General features: G+C 32.1%; 1 protein-coding gene across 1 annotated transcript in view; it reads left to right on the forward strand.

The window, feature by feature from the left end:
* Positions 1-2,443: 2,443 nt before the first annotated feature.
* LOC143051741 (NADPH oxidase 5-like) overlaps positions 2,444-24,689 on the forward strand; it is a 35,291-nt gene continuing 13,045 nt past the window's right edge. Inside the window, exons 1-4 of the mRNA XM_076224652.1 lie at positions 2,444-2,595; positions 15,293-15,398; positions 20,445-20,595; positions 23,445-23,655. Coding sequence (XP_076080767.1) covers positions 2,522-2,595; positions 15,293-15,398; positions 20,445-20,595; positions 23,445-23,655 — 542 coding nt within the window. The 5' untranslated portion in view covers positions 2,444-2,521. The remainder of the gene's footprint in view (positions 2,596-15,292; positions 15,399-20,444; positions 20,596-23,444; positions 23,656-24,689) is intronic.

A 24,689-nucleotide genomic window follows, 5' to 3' on the forward strand; every position in this document is an offset into this window, starting at 1 on the left:
TATTGATCAAAAGTACCAGGATCATCATTTGATACGTCAGACGCGCGTTTCATCTACATAACACTCAACAATGACGCTCAGATCAAAATAGTTATCAATCCAAACAAGTACAAAGCTGAAGAGCATTGAAGACCTCAAATTCCCTTAAAAATGTCTCAAATACGGCTAGGGTAATCTATTCCTCGGATAAAAAAAACCTAACCTTTTGGGAAAATTCCAAGTTTGGTAACAGGTAATTCATGAAAATGACCTTACAATTGAAATTCATGTCAACACCGAAGTGCTGAATACTGGACTGGTGATAGCCTCGTGAACGAAACGTCAACAAGTAGTGGCATAGACCCAGTGGTGTAAAAACTAATCAAAGGTATCATGATTATAATTTAAAACGTCAGACGCGCGTTTCGTCTACATAAGACTCATCAGTGACGCTCAGATCACAACAAATCGATAAAAATGTGAAAACATACAATAACTATGACAATATTGTTACATCTCACAACGTGCTGAAACGAAAATAAAGTTTGATAGTACAGCAACTAACAACTTCCACTGGATTAATAAAGCAACAGTAGCATTCCGATTTAAAATAGTCAAAAATCAATAAAACGAAATTAAATCTGAGTCACAAACCAAAACCAACGGAAACACATCACACTGTATAAAAGACAAACAACAGAACAACATAAAAAAAAATCTGAACTGCTACAAAAACAAACGCCAAATGTAACATAAATGGAAAACAACTGCCATATTCAACATTTGGTTCAGATTGAACCTGGTTTTATGGCTTCTCAACCATCCCGCTTATATGGCAATGTTAAAATAACCACTAAAATGACAAACTTATGTGACGAGATAATTTGAATAGAAAAAGACATAATATTTTTTTAGAGTTACGTTTCTAATTATCTTAGGATTGCAATGCTTAGCACTACATTTTTTGTTACATATGACGTGGCTTTGTACTGATACATCCCGCAATTGTGTTATTGTTCTGTGATATCTTTTTGTATTTTGTTATTTTATTATTTTCTTTGCTTTGTTTATATGCATTAATGTTTTTTCTTTGTTATACACTTGTCTGTTATATAGTGATTGCGATTATAACACATGTACAATGTTGTCTGTTTTACCCCCTATGTATAATCATTCAACGGTATACTAACTTTTCACTTGTTAACTTTCCATTTCTATGTTGCAAAATTCTAGCAGCGCCTCGATACAGAGTATATATATATCTATAAATTTTATGGACGCCATCACGAGTTTGTTGACCGTTATGGAATAACCGTTTAAGAGATGATCTCGAATGTGCTTCTTACGTCGTAACTACAATCCTCTTCCCTTTTCATGAATGTGACAAACCGAGCTAGATTATTAACCGTGTTTGTAATAACATTCGCAACACGACGGGTGTCAAATGTAGAACAGGATCTGCTTAACCTTCCGGAGCACCTGAAATCACACCGGTTTTTGAAATGACTGTAAATTACTACATACTTTATTGTTAAGTCTTGAAATTTGGTACCAAACACCTTGACTTAAATCAATTTGGCTCGTTTAAGGGTGTACTTAGGTGGTCTAAGGTAAAATTTAAAAATTTAAGAATTCAAAATTGATACTTCCAGCTGGACGAGTATTAGTTAAGGATAAAAAAAGATAAAATATTGATAGGTCATGGAGCTCGTTTTCGAGATATTTGATTTATAAGATATGGCGGGAAAATGCTGACTCGGAATTTAACCTTATATTTGCATTAGTACAATTTAGGTCTCAAACAGATAAGAAAATCAAGAATCTGCCTAATTTTTGTCAAATGACCTTTTATGCTATTAAGTCTTATGTTAAAAGATAAATGGGTGTTATGGGGCAAACTATTTTACGTTGTATCGTATGGAAAAACACAAAGGAGTTCGAACATTTCACAGTTATTCCACAGCCTCAACTAAATACATCCTTTATTTTCCTTAAATTTTCACAAAATGTTAACTCTGACCCTTGGACAAACATAAAAAAAGAACTTTAAAACACTACTTTTGATCATTTATAAGCTTTATATTACCTTAACAATAGAACCAGATTATAACGTTCATCTAATTATAACAGAGTTATCTCCCTTTAGTGTTATGTACCAACATAAGAGTTATTCTAGTTAAAAATACCGTTTCCGATAACAAAAGTCTCTGACTATGTATATATATGTTGTAATTGAAATAGTATGAATCAAACGTAGAGTATTCATTAAAGGTTTTTTGCTTACTATTAAGAGAAAATGATTCATTAATATTCATGAATATTCGAATATTTTTGAATATTTGAATATTCTACAAATTAAAAATCATCCAATGGGTAGGTTCTGCCCTATTGATCGGTAGTTTTAGTGGCACATATTGTAATTTAAATAGACACGCATGCGTGGCAAATTACAAAATAAAAGTAATCGTCTGTAAAATGAGAGTAGATAGAATTCAGTATTAATAATCAAATATTACAAATTTTGAACGTTTTAATTCACATTATGAACAAATATTTGAAAGACGAAATTATGAAAATTGAGGAAAAATCAGACGGTGTTACGGTACAAGTTGAAAGGTATTTATTCGTATTTTTTGTATCTTTACGTTTACAGAGATATTTGTATGTAATACAAGAAATTAGCAACTGCATTGTGGGTCCTAAATTGGAATTCGAAAAGGAATTCGAACTATGTATTATGACTAAATACTTTTAAGCATATATGTGAAATTTTTGTATATTCTATAAATTGAATAACTATTTAGTAATTGTCAAAAACTTTGTTTGAATTTGATTTATCTTTTAGTTTATTAAAATATCATAATTTTTCTTCTTTCGTACTGTCATATTCTTTCTTTTTGATAATTTGATTGTTTTAACTTGTTTTTCCAAAAAAATGAATAAATGGTTTTAAAAAAGTATCTTTTTAAACAAATATAGCAAATGATAAAAAGAATTCATTAATAAACATAAATATTTTAATATTGCATAAACGAAAATCTAAAAATTTTGATAATATGGTATTAACGGTAGTTTTTAGATATTTTTCTTTTGAAACTTTGAGAAAATATTTTTACTTATATTATGTGTTTCTCTGGAGTTTATTTTTAAAAATTGTATATTAACAGTTATACGTATGATCATATCAACAGTAATACGTATGATCATATCAACAGTTATACGTATGAACATGTCAACAGTAATACGTTTGATTAAATGAAATAAATCTACATAAAAAATAAAAACTTACTATGGACTTAAAAGAAACTGTAAATATCTTGATATTTTCTGTTTACAAAACATTGAATTTATAAAAAAAAAACTAAGGATTTTCTTATCCTAGGCATAGTTTACCTTAATTGCTTTTGGCACAATTCTTGGGGAATTTTTGATCCTCAATGCTCTTCAATTTTGTACTTGTTTGGCTTTTAAAATATTTTGATATGAGCGTAACTGATGAGTCTTGTGTAGACGAAACGCGTGTCTGGCGTACTAAATTATAATCCTGGTACCTTTGATAATTAATTAAAGTACACACCGAGTCTGTAATTTCATATGATTATATGATGAAGACATATTTTATCAATTTGTTTAATTGATGTCAGGAGCTAGAATTTCAAGAATTGCTAGAGGTCCTTTGTTTATCAATGCATCATTAACTTTGTGCGCTTAGTTTCTTTTTTTTTTGTTACCTATTTTGGCACTGGACTTTTTCAACTGCGTGTTATTGTGTGTATTGCTGTGTAATTTCTTTTCTACGTTGTCTTGACGTTTAGGGGAGGGTTTGTTTAACATGTTGAATCCCTCTGCATTTTTGTTGCTGTCCTAAGTCAAGAGCATCTAGCCCTCTAGTGTTGCCTAATGTTTAATTTTAGTTCATTCATATGTTATGGGGTTTAGTATGACGTCCATTTTCTCTAGTACACAACTTTATCTAGGGGTCAGTTAAAGCCCGACTCCGGGGTCTTCTCACTTCGTTGAACAGTCAAATATTGCAGGTTGTTGTCACTTTGATACCTTCTCCATTTCCTTCGTCAATTTTACAGTGAAACCTGACTGAACCTGATAAGAAGGAACATCGGCTGAAAGTGGACAAAATCTGAAGTCCCGAAGTTCGGTTTAAACAGGTTTTACAGTAATATGGAACAATGTTGCCAAAATTAAATAACAAAAATACAGAAATTATAAAAAACTCAATACAGTACGAACCTTAACATAAGACACATTTAAATGTATTCTACAGCTTACTACTGATATGTTAAACATTTATACTATATAAATAAATAAAAAAAACATAACTTTCTTTTTATTATTCATCCATTTATTTAACAAAAAAGTCAGAATTCAGTCTAAATGCTTTGTTTTTTTTCGGTTTTATGATAAGATATTCAAACACGTCTTTAACAACCGGTTAATGATTTTTCAAATGGTCATTTCGTAAGTTTAACACCAATGAAAAACGGTTACATACATAGAGAGTTTCCAGCAGGATTAGTCCTTCATTTGAGTATACTATTTTTTTACTAAGACATACCATCTATATCCATAACTGAATATTAGGGTTGTCAATAGAAAGGATAATTTTACGTGCGTATGTAAGAACACGTAAACGTAAATATGTGTTACTGTGGATTTATCATTATTCGTTTGATACTAATTTTCTTGAATTTCGTGGTTACAGTTGACCCACGAATTCAAATGTCTATTGATTAAAAAATACTATGCAGTCTTCCGTATATCGTCAAGTTATTGGAATTCCAATGGGGACTAACTGTACCACTTATTGCGGACCTGTTTTTGTATTGTTATGAGTTACAATTTATGACTAAAATTAGCAAAGACCCATCGAAACAACATTTGATACAAAAATTTAACAATACTTTTAGATATTTGGATGATATATTGAATTGGCTCTCAATAATGACGACTTCAGTGTGTATACTAAAGAAATTTATCCTGTTGAACTTACTTTAAATAAACCTAATACTAACAATGACCACTGCCCTTTCCTCGATCTTGATATCTATATCATTAACGGGAAGCTCAATACAAAAATTTATGATAAAAGAGATGATTTTTCAGTTCCTATCGTTAATTATCCATGTTTAGATGGTGACGTTCCCTTATCACCATCTTATGGTGTTTTTGTATCTCAACTTGTACGATTCGCTCGTGTTTGTAACAAGGTATTAGATTTTAGCAAGAGAAATTTATGTATTTATGAAAAATTACTACACCAGGGTTTTCGATATCACAAACTAGTCAAAACATTTACTAAATTTTATCATCGGTATAAGGAAATAATTCGTAAATATAATTCAACATGCAGACATCTTATACGTTCCGGTATTTCACATCCAATCTTTTACATGTCTTATGGTAATATTCTTTACAAAGCACAAACATGTCAGTATGCACCTCAAAAGCTTACAAAACCTTTAAACAAACTTATTAAAAAGGGATATAGTTACGATACTGCTGTCAGGTCATTAAAATTTCATATTTTGGTTTTAATATTGATTCACTTATAGGGTTTTTGCATCGGAACTAAACACATTTATTTAAAGAAACATTTGTTTGAGTGACACGGGTTATGTTCTACTCATGTATTTTATGACACTATGATACTAAACCCCTAACGGGAGGGATTGTGCCTGATATTCATCTGATGAAGATATAATCTTTCAATCAGTTTAATTAAGGTCTAGAGCTGGCATGTTGAGCTGGTTGAGATCTCATAAACATGTTTATCCCGCCGCAATTTTGCGCCTTTCCAAGTCAGGAGCCTCTGGCCTTTGTTAGTCTTGTACGCTTTTTAATTTTAGTTTCTTGTGTATAATTCGGAGTTTAGTATGACGTGCATTATCACTGTACTAGTATACATATTTTTAAGGGGCCAGCTGAAGGACGCCTACGGGTGCGGGAGTTTCTCGCTACATTGAAGACCCATTGGTGGCCTTCGGCTATTTTTTGCTATATGGTCGGGTTGTTGTCGCTTTGACACATTCTTCATTTCCTTTCTCCAATTTTATTTGTAAGAAGTGAGTTTTCCTCAATCTATTAAAATCATATTAGTACACCCGAAAATGCAGCAATACATGTAAACAAATAACAAAAACTAGGATTGTAACGTCACATGCAAAGTGGTGATGGCAAATAACAATTGTTTATAGTCTTTTTGTTTAATATCTGCGAGTTATGACGGAAAACTAAAAATTCGGATAACTCTAGAAAAAATATGACGAGTGGCTTATTTTGATATTAGATGGGCTGATAACAAAAAAACGTCAGCCAATCAGAAGACGCGTTACATCCTAAATTAAATTATTAGATGAAGTCATTATAAGCCTTTTCATTTGTCAATGTTACTTCTACGAATTTCTTCAATCTTTTACAGAACCCATACGAATTGTTTAGTGGTTGCTGCAAGTCAGCAATACCGGTAATGGGTTCATAGCTTCTGAATTCGACATTGTTTCCTCGTGATTTTAACCCCCATAACAATTACCAAAAATAGCAAGAAAACTACATAGGAACTCTAATGACAGCTTTTAGTTATTTTGACTAAGGGGGACAATGAAGGCTTGACATTTAAATGGTTACAAATGTCAATTAATAAAAACAGTGATACTTATAAAACATCTATAATGAAAATTCAAATAAATATAACTTAGATAAGCAATGTATACGTATCAGCCTGTTCGCCATTCCTTACATAGATGAATGAAATACTTTCGATCAGGCTACACTGTACGGCAGGCTACACTGTACGGCATAGACACAGTTTGTAATGGTGAAAGTTCCCCCATCGTTCAATTTTCATCCATGGAGATCCCTGGTTAATTATTACATACATTACAACAATTTTCATCTGCTCTCCAAAAAAAAAACAATATCTAGCGCTCACTCAAAAAATATCAGATGAGTTTTGTCGACGGTTCATTCAGGTGGATCATAGGAATAAGTTTCCTGAGATAGAATTTTCTTATACTCTGCCAAAATGAAGATTTAACTATGATCCTTTTCAAAAATATAACAAAGATCAATTAAACACTACAGTAGAGCTTGTACACATCAATAGAACACTACAGTAGAACTTGTACAGATCAATGGAACCCTGCTGGAGAGCTTGTACAGATCAATAAAGCACTTTGAAAGAGCTTGTACAGACAAATAGAACTCATCAGGAGAGGTTGTACATACCAATAGAACTCTACAGGAAATCTTGTACAGACCGATAAAACTCTACAGGAGATATTGTATAGATCAATATAAAACTACAGAAGAGGTTGTACAGACCAATAGAACGCTACAGGAGAGATTGTACAGAACAATAGAACACTACAGGAGAGCTAATACAGATCAATAAAACACTACAGGAATAAATGCTTGTACAGATCAATAGAACTCTGCAGTAGAGTTTGTACATACCAATAGAACTCTACAGGAGAACTTATACAGACCAATAAAACTCTACAGGAGATATTGTACAGATCAATACAATACTACAGGAGAGGTTGTACAGAACAATAAAATTCTGCAGGAAAACTTGTACAGTCGAACAATAGAACGCTACAGGATAGCTACTACAGACCAATAGAACACTGCATGAGAGCTTGTACATATCAATAGAAAACTGCAGGAGAGCTTGTACAACTCAAAAGAACACTGCAGGAGGGCTTGTACATATCAATAGAACACTGCAGGAGAGCTTGTACAGCTCAAAAATAACAATACAGGAGAGCTTATACATATCAATAGAACACTGCAGGAGAGTTTGTACAGATCAATAAAACACTACAGGGGAGCTTGCACATATCAATAGAACACTGCAAGAGAGCTTGTACAGATCAATGTAACACTGCAGGAGAGCTTGTACAAATCAATATAACACTACAGAAGAGGTTATACAGATCAATAGAACACTACAGGAGTGCTTGTACAGAGCTATAGAACACTGCAGGAGAGCTTGTATAGATCAACAGAACACTGCAGGAGAGCTTGTACAGATCTATAGAACACTGCAGGAGAGCTTGTACAGATCAATAGAACACTGCAGGAGAGCTTGTACAGATCAACAGAACACTGCAGGAGAGCTTGTATAGATCTATAGAACACTGCGGGAGAGCTTGTACAGAACAATAGAACACTACAGGAGAGCTAATACAGATCAATAAAACACTACAGGAATAAATGCTTGTACAGATCAATAGAACTCTGCAGTAGAGTTTGTACATACCAATAGAACTCTACAGGAGAACTTATACAGACCAATAAAACTCTACAGGAGATATTGTACAGATCAATACAATACTACAGGAGAGGTTGTACAGAACAATAAAATTCTGCAGGAAAACTTGTACAGTCGAACAATAGAACGCTACAGGATAGCTACTACAGACCAATAGAACACTGCATGAGAGCTTGTACATATCAATAGAAAACTGCAGGAGAGCTTGTACAACTCAAAAGAACACTGCAGGAGGGCTTGTACATATCAATAGAACACTGCAGGAGAGCTTGTACAGCTCAAAAATAACAATACAGGAGAGCTTATACATATCAATAGAACACTGCAGGAGAGTTTGTACAGATCAATAAAACACTACAGGGGAGCTTGCACATATCAATAGAACACTGCAAGAGAGCTTGTACAGATCAATGTAACACTGCAGGAGAGCTTGTACAAATCAATATAACACTACAGAAGAGGTTATACAGATCAATAGAACACTACAGGAGTGCTTGTACAGAGCTATAGAACACTGCAGGAGAGCTTGTATAGATCAACAGAACACTGCAGGAGAGCTTGTACAGATCTATAGAACACTGCAGGAGAGCTTGTACAGATCAATAGAACACTGCAGGAGAGCTTGTACAGATCAACAGAACACTGCAGGAGAGCTTGTATAGATCTATAGAACACTGCGGGAGAGCTTGTTCAGATCAATAGAACACTACAGGAGAGCTTGTATAGATCTATAAAACACTGCAGGAGAGCTTGTGCAGATCAATAGAACACTACAGGAGAGCGTGTACAGATCTAAAGCGCCTGTCCCAAGTCAGGAGCCTCTGGCCTTTGTTGGTCTTGTATTATTTTAAATTTAGTTTCTTGTGTACAATTTTGGAAATTAGTATGGCGTTCATTATCACTGAACTAGTATATATTTGTTTAGGGGTCAACTGAAGGACTCCTCCGGGTGCGGGAATTTCTCGCTACATTGAAGACCTGTTAGTGAACTTCTGCTGTTTTTATTTCTATGGTGGGATTGTTGTCTCTTTGACACATTCCCCATTTCCATTCTCAATTTTATTGATAAGTGGTAATTGATTGAAAATGATTCTTCTTATATACTTTAAAATATATGCTCACAGTAGTGTGACTCAATTTCATCTGCTTTAACACTTGATGTGCAGCCTGATATTAATGTGTAGGTCTGATATTGATGTGTAGGTCTGATATTAATGTGTATGTCTGATATTGATGTGCAGGTCTGATATTAATGTGTAGGTCTGATATTGAAGTATAGGTCTGATATTGATGTGAAGGTCTGATATTGATGTGAAGGTCTGATATTGATGTATAGGTCTGATATTGATGTAAAGGTCTGATAGTGATGTATAGGTATGATATTGATGTATAGGTCTGATATTGATGTACAGGTCTGATATTGATGCACAGGTCTGGTATTGATGTGCGGGTCTGATATTGATGTGTAGGTCTGATATTGATATGCAGGTCTGATATTGGTGTATAGGTCTGATATTGATGTACAGATCTGATATTGATGTACAGGTCTGATAGTTATGTGTAGGTCTGATATTGGTGAATAGGTCCGATATTGATGTACAGATCTGATATTGATGTGTAGGTCTTATAGTGATAAGTAGGTCAGATATTGATGTATAGGTCTGATATTGATGTACAGGTCTGATGTTGATGTGTAGGTCTGATGTTGATGTGTAGGTCTGATAGTGATGTGTAAGTCTGATAGTGATGTGTAGGTTTGCTATTGGTGTATAGGTCTGATATTGATGTACAGATCTGATATTGATGTACAGATCTGATATTGATGTACAGGTGTGATAGTTATTTGTAGGTCAGATATTGATGTAAAGGTCTGATATTGATGTACACGTCTGCTAGTTATAGGTAAATTTGATATTGATGTACAGGTCCGATATTGATATACAGGTCTGATATTGATGTACAGGTCTGATATTGATGTGTAGGTCTGATAGTGATGTGTAGGTCTGATATTGATATGTAGGTCTGATATTGATGAACAGGTCTGATATTGATGATAATACCAAATAAACTCATAATTGATACCTGGATTAAATTTTATATTTTCGCCAGATGCGCGTTTCGTCTACAAAAGACTCATCAGTGACACTCGAACAACACAATGTTAAAAGGCCAATTTAAGAAAGTAGATGAAGAGCATTGAGTCCAAATAATCCTGTTTTAGCTAAATACAACTTAGGTAATATGTTCCGGAGGTAGAAAAGCCTTAGTATTTCAAAAGTTCAAAGTTTTGTCAACTTATAATTATGAATGCTGACTACTGAGCTGATGATACCCTCTTGGAATGAAAACAACAGTATTGACATCGACCCATGCAGTGGTTATTAATAATCTCATCATAGATACCAAGATTGATATATTTCATTGACGACTTACACGCGTTTCGTCTAAAAAAACTCATTTTTTTTTTAAATATAATCTTTGTTTTTAAATCATACTATACGCAAGTACAATGTATAACCTTTTATTTGATTGGTATGTCATCAGATATTGTTACCGTTTTATGTCATTTGATACCATTCGGGCTTATACTGTATATCGGGGGTTTTCGCACGTGCTTAATTATCGCTTTGTTCACAGAAACTAAAGAAAAGCGATAACTTGAGCCCGCGAAAATGTCTCTGAATATTCTAATCGCTTTTTGAAGTCTACTTTTTACTTTCATGTTTGTTGTGATTACATATGCTCTTATAAGGAATGTTTTGCGAATGTTTAACAAGTTGAAGTTTTGAATAGCTACACAACCAAATTAACACACCATTTCCTACATACGACAATACCTGTACCAAGTCAGAAAATACCTGTAACAAGTCAGAAAATAAAAAAATTGAAAAACAAAATGTATGTTATTTCAATCTTTTTGCTACAAACGATTGAAAAAATACATATCTAAGAAATTTTAAAAGACATTAAAATTGTATGGGATGTACATGATTATTTTCAAATCATTTTTTGTACCCCTTATCCATTTCCTCAAAATTTTGGCTAAAAAGACTGACTTGATTGGTCGTAAAATTTGAAAACTTGATTAATCAAAAACCATTCATTGTAAATACACAATATTTTCACAGAGTTATGTTTGATTATAATATTTTGAAAATTCATTGATATTTTCCACTTGTATCATACGTTGTGGAAATAATTTCAGAACGAGATGTCAACGAGACTGAAACGTCAGAAAAATACATCCTTAAGTGAAATACTATCATGTATAACATTAGTCGTTTGTTTTATTTAACTGATAACAAAACTCTTTTTTTAAATTGTGGTCATCGTTTTAAATTTACTGATATACATAAAACAAATCTTTCTTGCCTGTGAACGTTGGTATATGGGCAGTACTAGATTCTTTAAAAGAAAGATAAAAATAAGAAATACCTCAGACCGCCTTGTATGTATGAGAAAGGTAAAATTACCATAAATAAAATGAGTCGGAATGACAAACATATTTTTTTCTATATTTAATATGAGTTAGAACGTTGAAGTACATGTTTTATATATCGACCTAGAAGAAACTGCTTTGAAATATGACCGAAGTCAATGCACGCTTCTAAAATAAATTTTATACGGCTTTTATTGGTGAAACATTTTCCTATCGACTTATCAAAGTAGATTGAAAGGTAAAAATAGTATTTTTTTAATCTTGATACACTAATTTTTAACTATTCGTACTTTTTTAAAACCTGGTTAATTATTTTGCTTAATCATAAAACCACCCAACCAATAAAAAGCATTTTAAAAGTTGCTTCATTTAATGAGATAAAACAGAATTAAAATAGTTATAATTGAAATATGAATAATTTCAACACACCCGTTGTATTGTCTTGTTGACCTGAAAGGTAATCTTTAAAAATAGGAAGATTTCATTAAGTCAACATGTACCAAATAAAATACTCCCTTCATCTTATATTTAATGATGTTTTTTTTTAATTCAAATTATTTAGTGCACATTTACACAACGTATAATTCTTATGAAATACACGTAAGAATGGAGCCAAAAAAAGTTTTATGGATTTTTTGGTTCAATTATTTATCCCCTATCAATATATACTAGAGTTATGAAAAGCTTGTTTTTTTTTAAACCGACTTTAATTTAACCAAAAACAGCTATGTCAATAGATTTAACCTCTATACACAAACAAAACAAAAACTGAAGATTAATGATTCTAAGGGTAAGCATTTGTTGTTTCATATAATTCACCCCCTGCCAAAAACATAAACAGAATAAAAACTAAATAGAATAGCGATCACGTGGACAAGTTACAAAAATTATAACAAAATAAGAAACTATCTATTTTATACCTAACTGTCTGTAACTTTTTAAGAAACAAATAAATACAATTTTTTTTTATCAATGTACACAATATGTATGTCAATTCGGATTGCGAATTTTCACATAATATTGCAGAATGTATGTTCTTCCCAGACGGGCTAAACAATAAGCGATATACAGCAAGTGAATTCCCACTTATAAAATGACCTATTATTTTAAACTAAAATGAATATGTATTAAGAAAATATTACAACGCAACTGATAACCAATTTTTATAAAATAAATGCCATAAGTTGAATAAATTTCTTAAGTTTTATTGGTTTTTTGGCCATAATTTTCACGAGGGTTGCTTTAATTTTCTAATGTGTTAAACACGAATGCAAAACTTAAGATTTAATTAGGACAGAATGCAACGCAAACTTTTCCAGAAATCTTTTTTCTTTGTGCTCACCATGTCAGAAGGAAAAGAAAAAGCCTGTATAATTTCCTGGCCAAATATAATAAAAAATAATTTTAGCATTTTGACATCTCACGATATTTATTAGATGCAAATTGGTTATGCAGTTACTTGGTATTATCGGACCACAGATGAATTATCACGTTGTGATTGGTTAAATGCCGTCACGTGGTGACCCTCTATGAGACCGTATGGGGTTAGTAAGTTTCATATGGGGTTCATGACGCGTTAATGGCGACGTCATCTATTAATGTTGTTGTGTTGCATTGTTTATTTTTCAACAAAACGCCGCAGAAAAAGTCCAGCGTCCGATAAATTCGTTATACGGTTAACTACTGACCTCACCCCCTATGGATTTTACTAACCCTCTATGGATCCGTATGGGGTCAGTAGTGAACCATATAACTTATAATATCTTTTTTATCAATATCAATTTCAGTTGAAGTGATTGAACACTTTGTGTGTGATAACTCGCTTTTGACCACTGACTGTATTTCAATTTTAATTTTAATGATGCAGACTTTTTAATGATTCACTCTTAAAACTAAATTTAAAATAAAACACATGGAATGTATTACTTTTCGTTGTATCACAAGTGCACACATATGTAAATTGGAAACGCAGGGGTTGGATGGTTTTATACCGGTGTTTTTTTTTTTTTGGGTGATCAGATATCAAAGTTATAAAACTTGTGTCGATAACATGCAGCTGAATCATTGATCCCAAAAACCTTTAAAGTCATATGAAACCAGTGAGTGGTGAAAAATAATGTTTATCCAACTCTTGAACCAATGCATGTATATATCATAAACGTAGGCCTCTGTGCACGATTTTATCATTTTTTACGCAAATATATCGTATAATCGTCATTTTTTTTTTATCTCTCTGTCTGTTATGATTTAACAAATATGGCTGCTCATTAAATGATGTGTTTAGAAGCCGAAGTTGACCGATTGTCACCTTATAGTAAACATATAACACAAAGCATGGTTATTGAGCACGTGTTTAACATATACAATCAGATAATTGTTTATTTCAATGACAGATTCATGCGTATTGCGATCACTGGATTTTTACGTAGAGGGTTACACTCAGGTCATTATGCACACGGAAAATATGTCGGCGAATTGCTTCCTGGAAGCAAGCAATTAAAAATAAGTAAGCTTCTTCTAAGTGTTGACAAATTAAAGAACTTTCCTCAGAAAAAAGTATATGTACATAAGTTGTATAATGAAAACTATCTATTTAGTTATAAAAAACAATGCATCATTTTTTTTTTAATTTGAGGTTTTTTATTACTTTAATAACGATTGGAATTATCTTAAGTTTTGAAAAGTAAAAGGTTCATATATACAAAATGAAGGAAAATATTTGAAATATGAGTCTTAAGTGCACTGAAAATTTAAGATAAAAAGGTGTATGGTTTATAGTTACTTTCTTAATTGTTTAGATTATAAACTATGATCCAACACCTTGTTACACGATATAGCTTTTATTCTTTTCTTTGTACATACAATTGAGCAACTAAAGAAGTTTTAATGTCAATAACTATCTAGAATACTCGGAAAGTCTATCTAGATTGTTTTAGTTTCAAATAATTTGGTATAACATTTCCCGCACGTATTGTGCACGAGTATCTAAAAATAATTAACACAATAATTTGATCGAATAATTACTGACATTAATTCGATACCGGATTTGGTATCATAAGCAATTCATCAACTCAGTAGGCAGTGCTAATTTACAGACTTACAGACACGTACTGGTCTTATTAGCATTTCATCAACTCTGAAGGCAGTGCTCCTTTAATGACATGACTATAAAAACAATTCTTTTTAATTATCTATAGATTCCCTCTCTAGGTGGAGTTTATTTAAGATATTAAAGGTGGTTTGGCGATTCTTGGTATGCCCCTTTTAGTTAAATAGAGGATGTACATGCTTTTCGTTGTATATTCCGGTCTTTATATATTTCAGGATTTTTTGTAGGGGAACGATTGGTCACAATACGACAACAACTACTAATACTACAAAATAAGTCGTGTGTCTTTTAATTATTTTTCAATTTTGAAATCAAATAGTTCCTCCCTTTTATAATGTACAATAATAATTCTTTTTAATAAAGCTTTTTTGCAGCTCCTAAACATCCTTATTTTTTACTTTTTACATGCAAAAAAGAATGAATGGTTGTCCTCTACTTATTTGGTTATTCAGTAAATGAAAACATTTTTTTTCAGTGAAGATAATATATGGATTGACTGGATTAAAATGGAGTTCGACAAGTTTGCTGACAATGGAAAACTAAGCGCAGAAAATTTCGAAAAATCCCTGGCTCTTAATAAGGTAAGTCTAGAAAAGACCGATACATATAAAATATGTGTTCAAGCGTTTTTGTAAAACAAATGTATTAACAATCGGTACAGATGGGTGCAGTCCTAACCTGTACAGCAAGTTAACTTGATAACCAGTCATTTGGACTGGTCAAAGTTAACCTGTGACCGGATTTAGGACTGCTCTGACCAGTCCTAGGACCAAAATCTAGTTAACTTGAAAAGCGGACTTGGTCCCAGTACTGTTTCTATGTCTGCCAAAAAGTTAACTTCGAAACAGGTCCGCTATTGATATAAGTTAACTTCGAACCAGTCCTGCCGTAAAGTTAACATAAGTTAACTTCGAAACCAGTCCTGCCATAAAGTTAACATAAGTTAACTGCGAGACCAGTCCTGCCACAAAGTTAACATATTAAGTTAACTTTTGATTTGACAAATCCGATCGAAACCAGACCTGTTCCCAAGTTAACTTTTGACTGGTCTGCTCAACACTAAGTTAACTTGTAACCAGGACCGCTCTACATCGATTTTTTAAAAATATTGTTTAATATCTTTGTTTCGTAGTATAATCATCGAAAATAAAGTAAAACAAATACTTCCGTTATATAAACAGGATTTAATACAAATATTTGAAAATAAAGTACGCATAAAACGTTGCTTGTAACACAAATTTATCTGTAATCTGCCAATCTATAAATTAAAAAACGATCTTGGTTACAATGATAACGGACACTGAATATATATTCCAATCCATATCAAATTCAACCATATTTGCACTTTATTTATATGTATATCTATGAAAGGACGTATTTCAGAGGAAAGCATCATTTTAACACATGACTACAAATTTTTGTTCACATAAATTTAGGGTGCCAACATGTCCTCCTTTTATTCAAAATATTGATGCGTAAAAAAATTTAGTTACGTTTTGATACCTCATGCTGACTTGTACAACAAAATTATTTGACCGCGTTGACCAAATCTGACCATGTGTGCACTTTTATTTATAAATCTATATACCTGCATAGTAAATCAGCCATATTTTTTCAAATTTTTGTTCGCATAAATTTAGGGTACCAGCATTTCCTCCTTTTATTCAAAATTTTGATACGTAAAATTATTTCACTGCATCAACTAAAACTGACCATATGTGCACTTTAATTTGTAAATCTATATACCAGCATAGTAAATCAGTCATATTTGTTATGTCAGGATTCAATGTATATTACAATGGACAGCAATATTGCTATACAATAACAACAAATTTTTGTTTGCATAAATTGAGGGTGCCAACATATGTCCTCCTTTTATTCAAAATATTGATACGTAACAAAATTTCAGTAGTTTTGATACCTCTTGCTGACTTGTGCAACAAAATTATTTGACCATGTTGACCAAACTGACCATGTGAGCACTTTTATTCATAAATCTATATGTACCAGCATACTAAATCAGCCATATTTTTTCAAATTTTTGTTCGCATAAATTTAGGGTGCCTTCATGTCCTCCTTTTATTCAAAATTTTTATATGTAACAAAATTTCAGTAGTTTTGATACCTCATGCTGACTTGTACAACAAAATTATTTGACTGCATCAACTAAAACTGACAATTTGTGCACTTTAATTTCTAAATCTATATACCAGCATAGTAAATCAGCCATATTTGTTATGTCAGGATTCAATGTATATTACAATGGACAGCAATATTGTAATACAATAACAACAAATTTTTGTTCGCATAAATTAAGGGTGACAGCATGTCATCCTTCCATTCAAAATATTAATACGTAACAAAATTACAGTAGTTTTGATACCTCATGCTGACTTGTCCAACAAAATTATTTGAACGCATCAACTTAAACTGACCATATGTGCACTCTAATTTGTAAATCTATATACCCGCAAAGTAAATCAGCCATATTTTTTTATGTCAGGATTCAATGTATAATACAATGGACAGCAATATTGCAATACAATAACAACAAATTTTTGTTCGCATAAATTTAGGGTGCCAGCATGTCCTCCTTTAATTCAAAATATTGATACGTAACAAAATTTCAGTAGTTTTGATACCTCATGCTGACCATGCTGACTTGTACAACAAAATTATTTGACCGCATCAACTAAAACTGACCATATGTACACTTTAATTTGTAAAGTTATATACCTGTATAGTAAATCAGCCATATTTTTTGTGTTAGGATTCAATGTACAATACAATGGACAGCAATATTGCAATACAATAACAACAAATTTGTGTTCGCATACATTTAGGGTGCTAGAATGTCCTCCTTTTATTCAAAATATTGATACGTATCAAAATTACAGTGTTTTGATACCTCATGCTGACTTGTACAACAAAATATTTTGAGCACTTCCACCAAAACTGACAATATGTGCATTTAAATTTGTAAATCTATATACCATATATACCCGCATAGTAATTCAGCCATATTTTTTATGTCAGGATTCAATGTATAATACAATGGATTGCAATATTGCAATACAATAACAACAAATTTTTGTTTCGCATAAATTTAGGGTGCCAGCAAGTCCTTATATTCAGAATATTGATACGTGACAAAATTTCAATAGTTTTGATACCTCATGCTGACTTGTACAATGAAATAATTTGACAGCATTAACCAAGACCAAAACTGACCATATGTGCACTCTAATTTGTAAATCTATATACCAGCATAGTAAATCAGCCATATTTTTTTATGTCAGGATTCAATGTATAACACAATGGACAGCTATATTGCAATACAATAACAACATGAACAACAAATTTTTGTTGTATAAATTTAGGGTGCCAGCATGTCCTCCTTTTATTCAAAATATTGATACGTAACAAAATTTTCAGTAGTTTTGATACCTCATGCTGACTTGTACAACAAAATGATTTGACCGCATTGACCAAAACTGACCATATGTGCACTTTAATTTGTAAATCTATATACCAGGTATACCCGCATAGTAAATATGCCATATTTTTTATGTCAGGATTCAATATATAGTACAATGGACAGTAATATTGCAATATAATAACAACAAATTTTTGTTCGCATTAATTTTGGATGTCAGCATGTCCTCCTTTTATTAAAAATATTGATACATAACAAAATTTTAGTAGATTTGATACCTCATACTGACTTATACAACACAATTTTTTGACTGCATGCATTGATCAAAAACTGACCTGCATATGTGCACTAGCTTTAATTTAAAAATCTATATATATATCTGCATAGTAAATCAGCAATATTTTTGATGTCTGGATTCAATGTAAAAAATAAATGACCGCTGTTGGGATGGCGCCTAATTATGTCTTCTCCTGGCACTCCTGTGAACATGTTAGTAGACGGCAAATGTAAGCAATAAGGAAAACATTTAATGCAATTTTATTCCGTATACATTGAGAATGTCAGCGTTTCATCTCTGTTTTCACAATATTGAACAGTCACTAGTGTGTGTAAAACGAAACTATTAGGCCGCATCATCCTAGTACATGTACCAACACTAACATGTCTGAATTCATTTGTGCTTTTTAATAAAAAAATGTATTTGAGGTTCTCTTCTGGTAATAGTATACTGTTAATCTATTATGTCGGTTGATTGATTTTGTTTGTAGTTAAACGTCAAGTGACAACTATTTCATTCATGTGCACAAATCTCTCGACAAATCTGACGAATTTGACGAGATTGTTGGTAGTTTTACCACATCGTACATATCCGGACACTGTAACTGTACAATTTCGTTAGAATATTCTGCGGAAAATGAATAGTAAATCCAATCCAAACAAGTAGAATAACAATGAAATATCCCTGCATGTATAAATGCGTAAAGTAAAAATTATGAAGGGACAGGTAAGAAACGGGGAACGAAGTAACGTCGACAAAGATGTTGATATCCCATGATATACGAATGTTGTTCCGATGCGTTGGATAACCCTAATTTCTATCCGCCTTCTAATTGAAAAAATATGATAGCTCTATGTAAATTTTGACTAATGTTTATAAGAATATATAAAATAAAAAAAAGAAAGAATTGTGTTGTTATGAATAATGTCTAGTAGAGTAAAGACATTTGCTATCAGAGGCCTTCTTGGGAAGAACAATGCGAATGTTGTTTATACATATTTTAATAAAGCTCAAGTCTGATATGAAAAGTCGCAAAAACGATAACATTTCGTAAGCAGACATGTCCCCAGGTCTGGTCAATAGCAGACTTGTCCACAGGTCTGGTCAGAAGCAGACCTGTCCGCAGGTCTGGTCAGAAGCAGACCTGTCCACAGGTCTGGTCAGGAGCAGACCTGTCCATAGGTCTTGTCTGGGGCAGACCTGTCCTCAGGAATGGTCAAAAGCAGACTTGTCCACAGGTCTGGTCTGGAACAGACCTGTCGATAGGTCTGCAGCAGTCATAAAAAAGCGGACCGTAGGTCTGGTCCACCGTAGACGAAGTTAACTTGCTGGTCTGCTTAAAAATTCTTAAGTTAACTTAAAAAGCAGTCAACAAGTTAACTCTAAGTTAACTTTTGTCAAGGTTAGGACCGCACCCATCTGTATACCACGAGGACTAAACACAACAATGAACGAATGAAGGACACCACGTTGGAAAGAAAACATGACATACATACACAAAAGAAGCATCAATTAACTACTTCTGCGCCTAAAAAAATTAAAAACAACATGTTTTTAGATTCCAGCGTGCGAAGAGCTTTTTTTATTTGTCTTCAGCAGGAAGCTCGAAGCTACATATTTGCAAGCAAATTTTAAAACTAAACAGTGTCAGTTTCTTATGCAATATAAGACCATAAAAAAACAAAATCAGCGTATGATAATCTTTACCATGGATTTAAAATCTATTTTCTCATAATTTCAAATTTGGTAGCGGAATTTTAGAAAGGTTTGTTCATTACCGAATTACTGACAACTGTGAAAATGATACCCTTGTGGACTTATAATCCACCAGCAGAGGTATAGACTCATCGTCTTATGTATAAATGTTAAGTATTAAATCAAATCAATGTGAATGAGTCCTTTTTTTATTTTCAGTCATTTTTTGCTACAAGATTTTTTGGTCTGTTCGACGTCGACGAAAATGGAAATGTCGATATTATTGAACTGATTGAAGGGTTACAAATTCTGAAGAATGGAACTCCAACACAGAAGCTTATGTTTTTGTTTAATGTTTTTGACACGGACGGTAATCATATAACGCCTTTAAAATATACTTTTTCTGATAAAGGAAATTAAACTATTCTGGCGGCGTATTTCTGTAGAAAGAGACAAAACGCCGGATGAAATTTTGGTTTTCACTTGTATGACAGTCATAATATTCAGTCTGATTAAAACCAGCACTCGCTATTCACAAACACAACATATATTAGCAACAATGTGTGAACAAAAACAGCAGATATAAAAATTCAAACAAATCAAATAAATGGATAACAACTGTCATATTACTGACTTGGTACGGGTATTTATTTATGTAGAAAATAGTGGACAAGACGTCATTTTATAGCTAGCTAACCCTCTCACTTATATGGAATTATCTCAGAAAAAATTAACGTACAATGGAGCCTTTGGGATAAAAAAAAAAACAGCAAAAAAAGTTTAATATTTTGTTTTCATTACAAAATATTTTTTTACAATATTATATTAGTTGTCACTTTATGATATGGTACAACATGCAACCAAACAAAATGGATTCGTTTTTGCCCCAGATATTTTTAATTTTATATCATGGTAAAAGCTCGAAGTTATATCCCTTTAGTGCAACAATGCCATTTTTGGCATTATTAAATATCTTTTTTTTTAACTCATCATGCCCATAGGTGACATATTTTTTCATGTTTTTTTTTCCAAATAAACTGCACTTAAACTAAACAATAATTGTAAAACTTGAGCGAATTTTGTAATTCAGTAGGTTTTTTTTTCTTTGTTTCGATATTACCTCTATTTGTCCTACCAGTTTAACAGAAAAAAGTGCCTCAACAAAAATGCATTCTTCTTCTAAAGACATATTGTGAGCTTAATGTAGGGTGAGTTCATTTTTAATTAAATATGATAAAGTTAATTTTTTCGAAAATAATATTCAAATTCTACATTTTTTTAAATAAAATGGATATACACTCCCTTAAAATTCTTTGTACAAAAGTTCATGGTGACACAACTCTTCACGTATACATGGACGTTTTTGCATTGACTTTCTTTTTTTTCAAGTCTCGCGTGATGTTAGTAAAACACGAAAAAAGTCAATGACTCATCAGATTTTAACACGTATTCTTTTATTGATAAAGGGGAAGGTTATCATTTATTCTTGTTTTATCCCAAGGTCTTATAAAACTTAATATAGAAAATTAAAGTACATCACGCATAGTATTGGTCTCTTCATTCGATGACGAGACAAAAATATGTTCTAGCATACACTTTATGAGTTTATTTATAGAAATGTTATATAATTATAAGTTCATTGACATTTTAAAATTATACAAATAATCCATAAAAAAGATTAAGTTTTACAATCAGATCAACAGATCTCAAAGTCTACTAACCCTAAATGTTTATGTAATTCATTTATTCTTTCAATTTTATAGTTTCATGGCAAAGTGATAAAAATTTTTAAAAAGCCAATTGTATTATGTGTTTCATCTTTAATTGATATTTCATGATATTTCAAAATTTTAACTTTAAATGATAATATTCGCAAATATTAGGTCAAATATTACATGAATTTTCTCCCACGGCGATATTGTATGAATTAATATTTGGAATGCATCATAGTTTTTTGGCGGTAGCAAAAATTATAATAGAAATTGGAAGTATGAACGAAAATAAATGAAGATCACATCATTTTATGATTAAGATATTTTTACAAGATAGTTTTACTAATATATTGCTTATATTGATGCAACAATTTTGTAATAAAGGAGTAGGTTCAGTAAGATTTTCTTTTGGCCCACAAATATATCATTTTTTCAAAGCTATTATAATGTAAACTTTTTGCTATTTATTGGAAAGTAGAATACTTCTGCTACATAAATATGGACTGTTTTTGACAATATAATGCACATATATCAATAAATGGCATAATTAAGTCATGCTAAATTACTGAAATCTTCACAATTTTAGCATTTCAGTTAAATTTTAGACGGTTTTCGTCTTTAATGGAAGTGGCCGCATTCGTGTTCGATCATTCTTAAAATTTAAATGTAAGTAATATTTGATGATAATACATAACATACATGTAGGTTGAGGGTAAACACGGATGCGGCCACTTGCATTTTTGACAAATACTATCTGAAAAGGGACATATATGCATAATTAATAGATTTTTTATATCTTAGTATGAATATGAGCGTCTGCAATGACTAAGTCAGTTCAAATAGTTCACATGAACAAATTAAATCGACTGAAGTAGACATGTAAGTGCTTAAAAATTGTACAAAATCTTCCTTCAGATAAACCTGAAATTTGAGGCCAAAATGGGCCCTTACAGACCAAATCCTTTGTATATTTAGAAAAAAATCAACGATTTAGAGTCCGAACTGATATGATTATTTTAAACGAACCAAAGTAAAAATTATAAAAAAAGGTGTAACGTCATTAGATGAAGTTTCACTGTTTATACGTTTTAAGCCAATGAAAACGTTTCGTTGTCAAATGGACATTTTACAAAGATTGTATTAGATTTTGAAACGATCAATTTTCATGTATTTCCCTGGTCAGCTTTGGTATTATTCATAGATAATTTGCTTGACAGTAAAATTGTAATTTTATGGTGAGAAAAAATTCAGTTTTGAATAATGACTTCTCTTAATATCATAACGTTTCCGTGCATTTTGTTTAATCAACTGTAGAAAACCTTCAAACCCTGATTATGATGAAAGATGGCTGCATTGTCTTGCAGCAGGTCCATACATGTATAAGTGTGAACAGAAACTTGTAGAGGTTATTTCAAGAGTGTATATCGGGTTATAGTAAAGATTACATACATAAAAAAATATGTTTGTCAGATTTTTAATACATTTTAGTGTATTTATTTTTATACAGGAAGTGGATCAATTTGTAAGGTCGACCTAAAAACAGTCCTGCAATCCTGCACTGAGGAAAGTTCTTTACATTTGTCTGATGAGGATGTAGATGAATTAACCACAGTTTTGTTTGAGGAAGCAGACATTGACAATAGCGGTCAAATATTATTTGATGATTTTCAAACGGCACTCGAAAAACACCCTGGTCTCATCAACAATGTAACGTTTAGGTATGAAAATACAGTGAAACCTGGTCAAAATAAACCTCTTCAGGACTTTAGAATTTGCTCAGAGTAGGCAAATGTTCAATTTAATCAGGTTCACAACAATTCGATACGACGGTGCTTAAAAACATGTTTGGTTTATATAGGTTTTCGGTTTATGCAGGATTCGGTTTAGCCAGGTTTCACTGTATATGAAAAGAGCTTGTTACTAACGAAATCCCAGTCATTAACATGCTTATTTCATAATATTAATAGCCGTTTAGAAAAGAGACAAACGATACAAGAGGAACATTCAAACTTATAAGTCGAAAATAATCTGACAACGTCATGGCTAAAAAAAGACAAACAGACACAGGGGTGATCTTAGATGATCCCGAAGGTAAAGCAGATTCTACGTCAAAAGCTGTATGAAATGTATGAAATTAATGAAACTAATGTACATGTATGAAGCTGAAATTATTGAATACAAGCTGTTTGAATTGGATGTAATGAATGAAGTTAATTGAATTAATATATGAAGCTGAACGTAATGAATACAAGCTGTATGAAATGAATGAAATTAATGTATGAAAAATATCACCAAGATATGAAATAGATAAAAAGAAGTGGCGTGATTGTCAATCAGACAACTTTCAACCACTTACCATATGACATAAATGTTATGAACTATAGATAATCGTTAAGAAGGCTTTTTACAAGACAAAATGTTGAAAATTATAAAAGAACAAGAATGTGTCCATAGTACACGGATGCCCCACTCGCACAATCATTTTCTATGTTCAGTGGACCATGAAATTGGGGTCAAAACTTAAATTTGGAATTAAAATTAGAAAGATCATAGCATTGGAAACATGTGTACTAAGTTTCAAGTTGATGTAACTTTAACTTCATCAAAAACTAACTTGACCAAAAACTTTAACCTGAACTTCGCACTATCATTTTCTTTGTTCAGTGGACCATGAAATTGGGGTCAAAACTATATTTTGGCATTAAAATTAGAAAGATCATATCATGGGAAACATGTGTACTAAGTTTCAAAT

This window comes from Mytilus galloprovincialis, chromosome 11 (genome assembly GCF_965363235.1).
Source record: "Mytilus galloprovincialis chromosome 11, xbMytGall1.hap1.1, whole genome shotgun sequence".
Taxonomy (NCBI): Eukaryota; Metazoa; Mollusca; class Bivalvia; order Mytilida; family Mytilidae; genus Mytilus; species Mytilus galloprovincialis.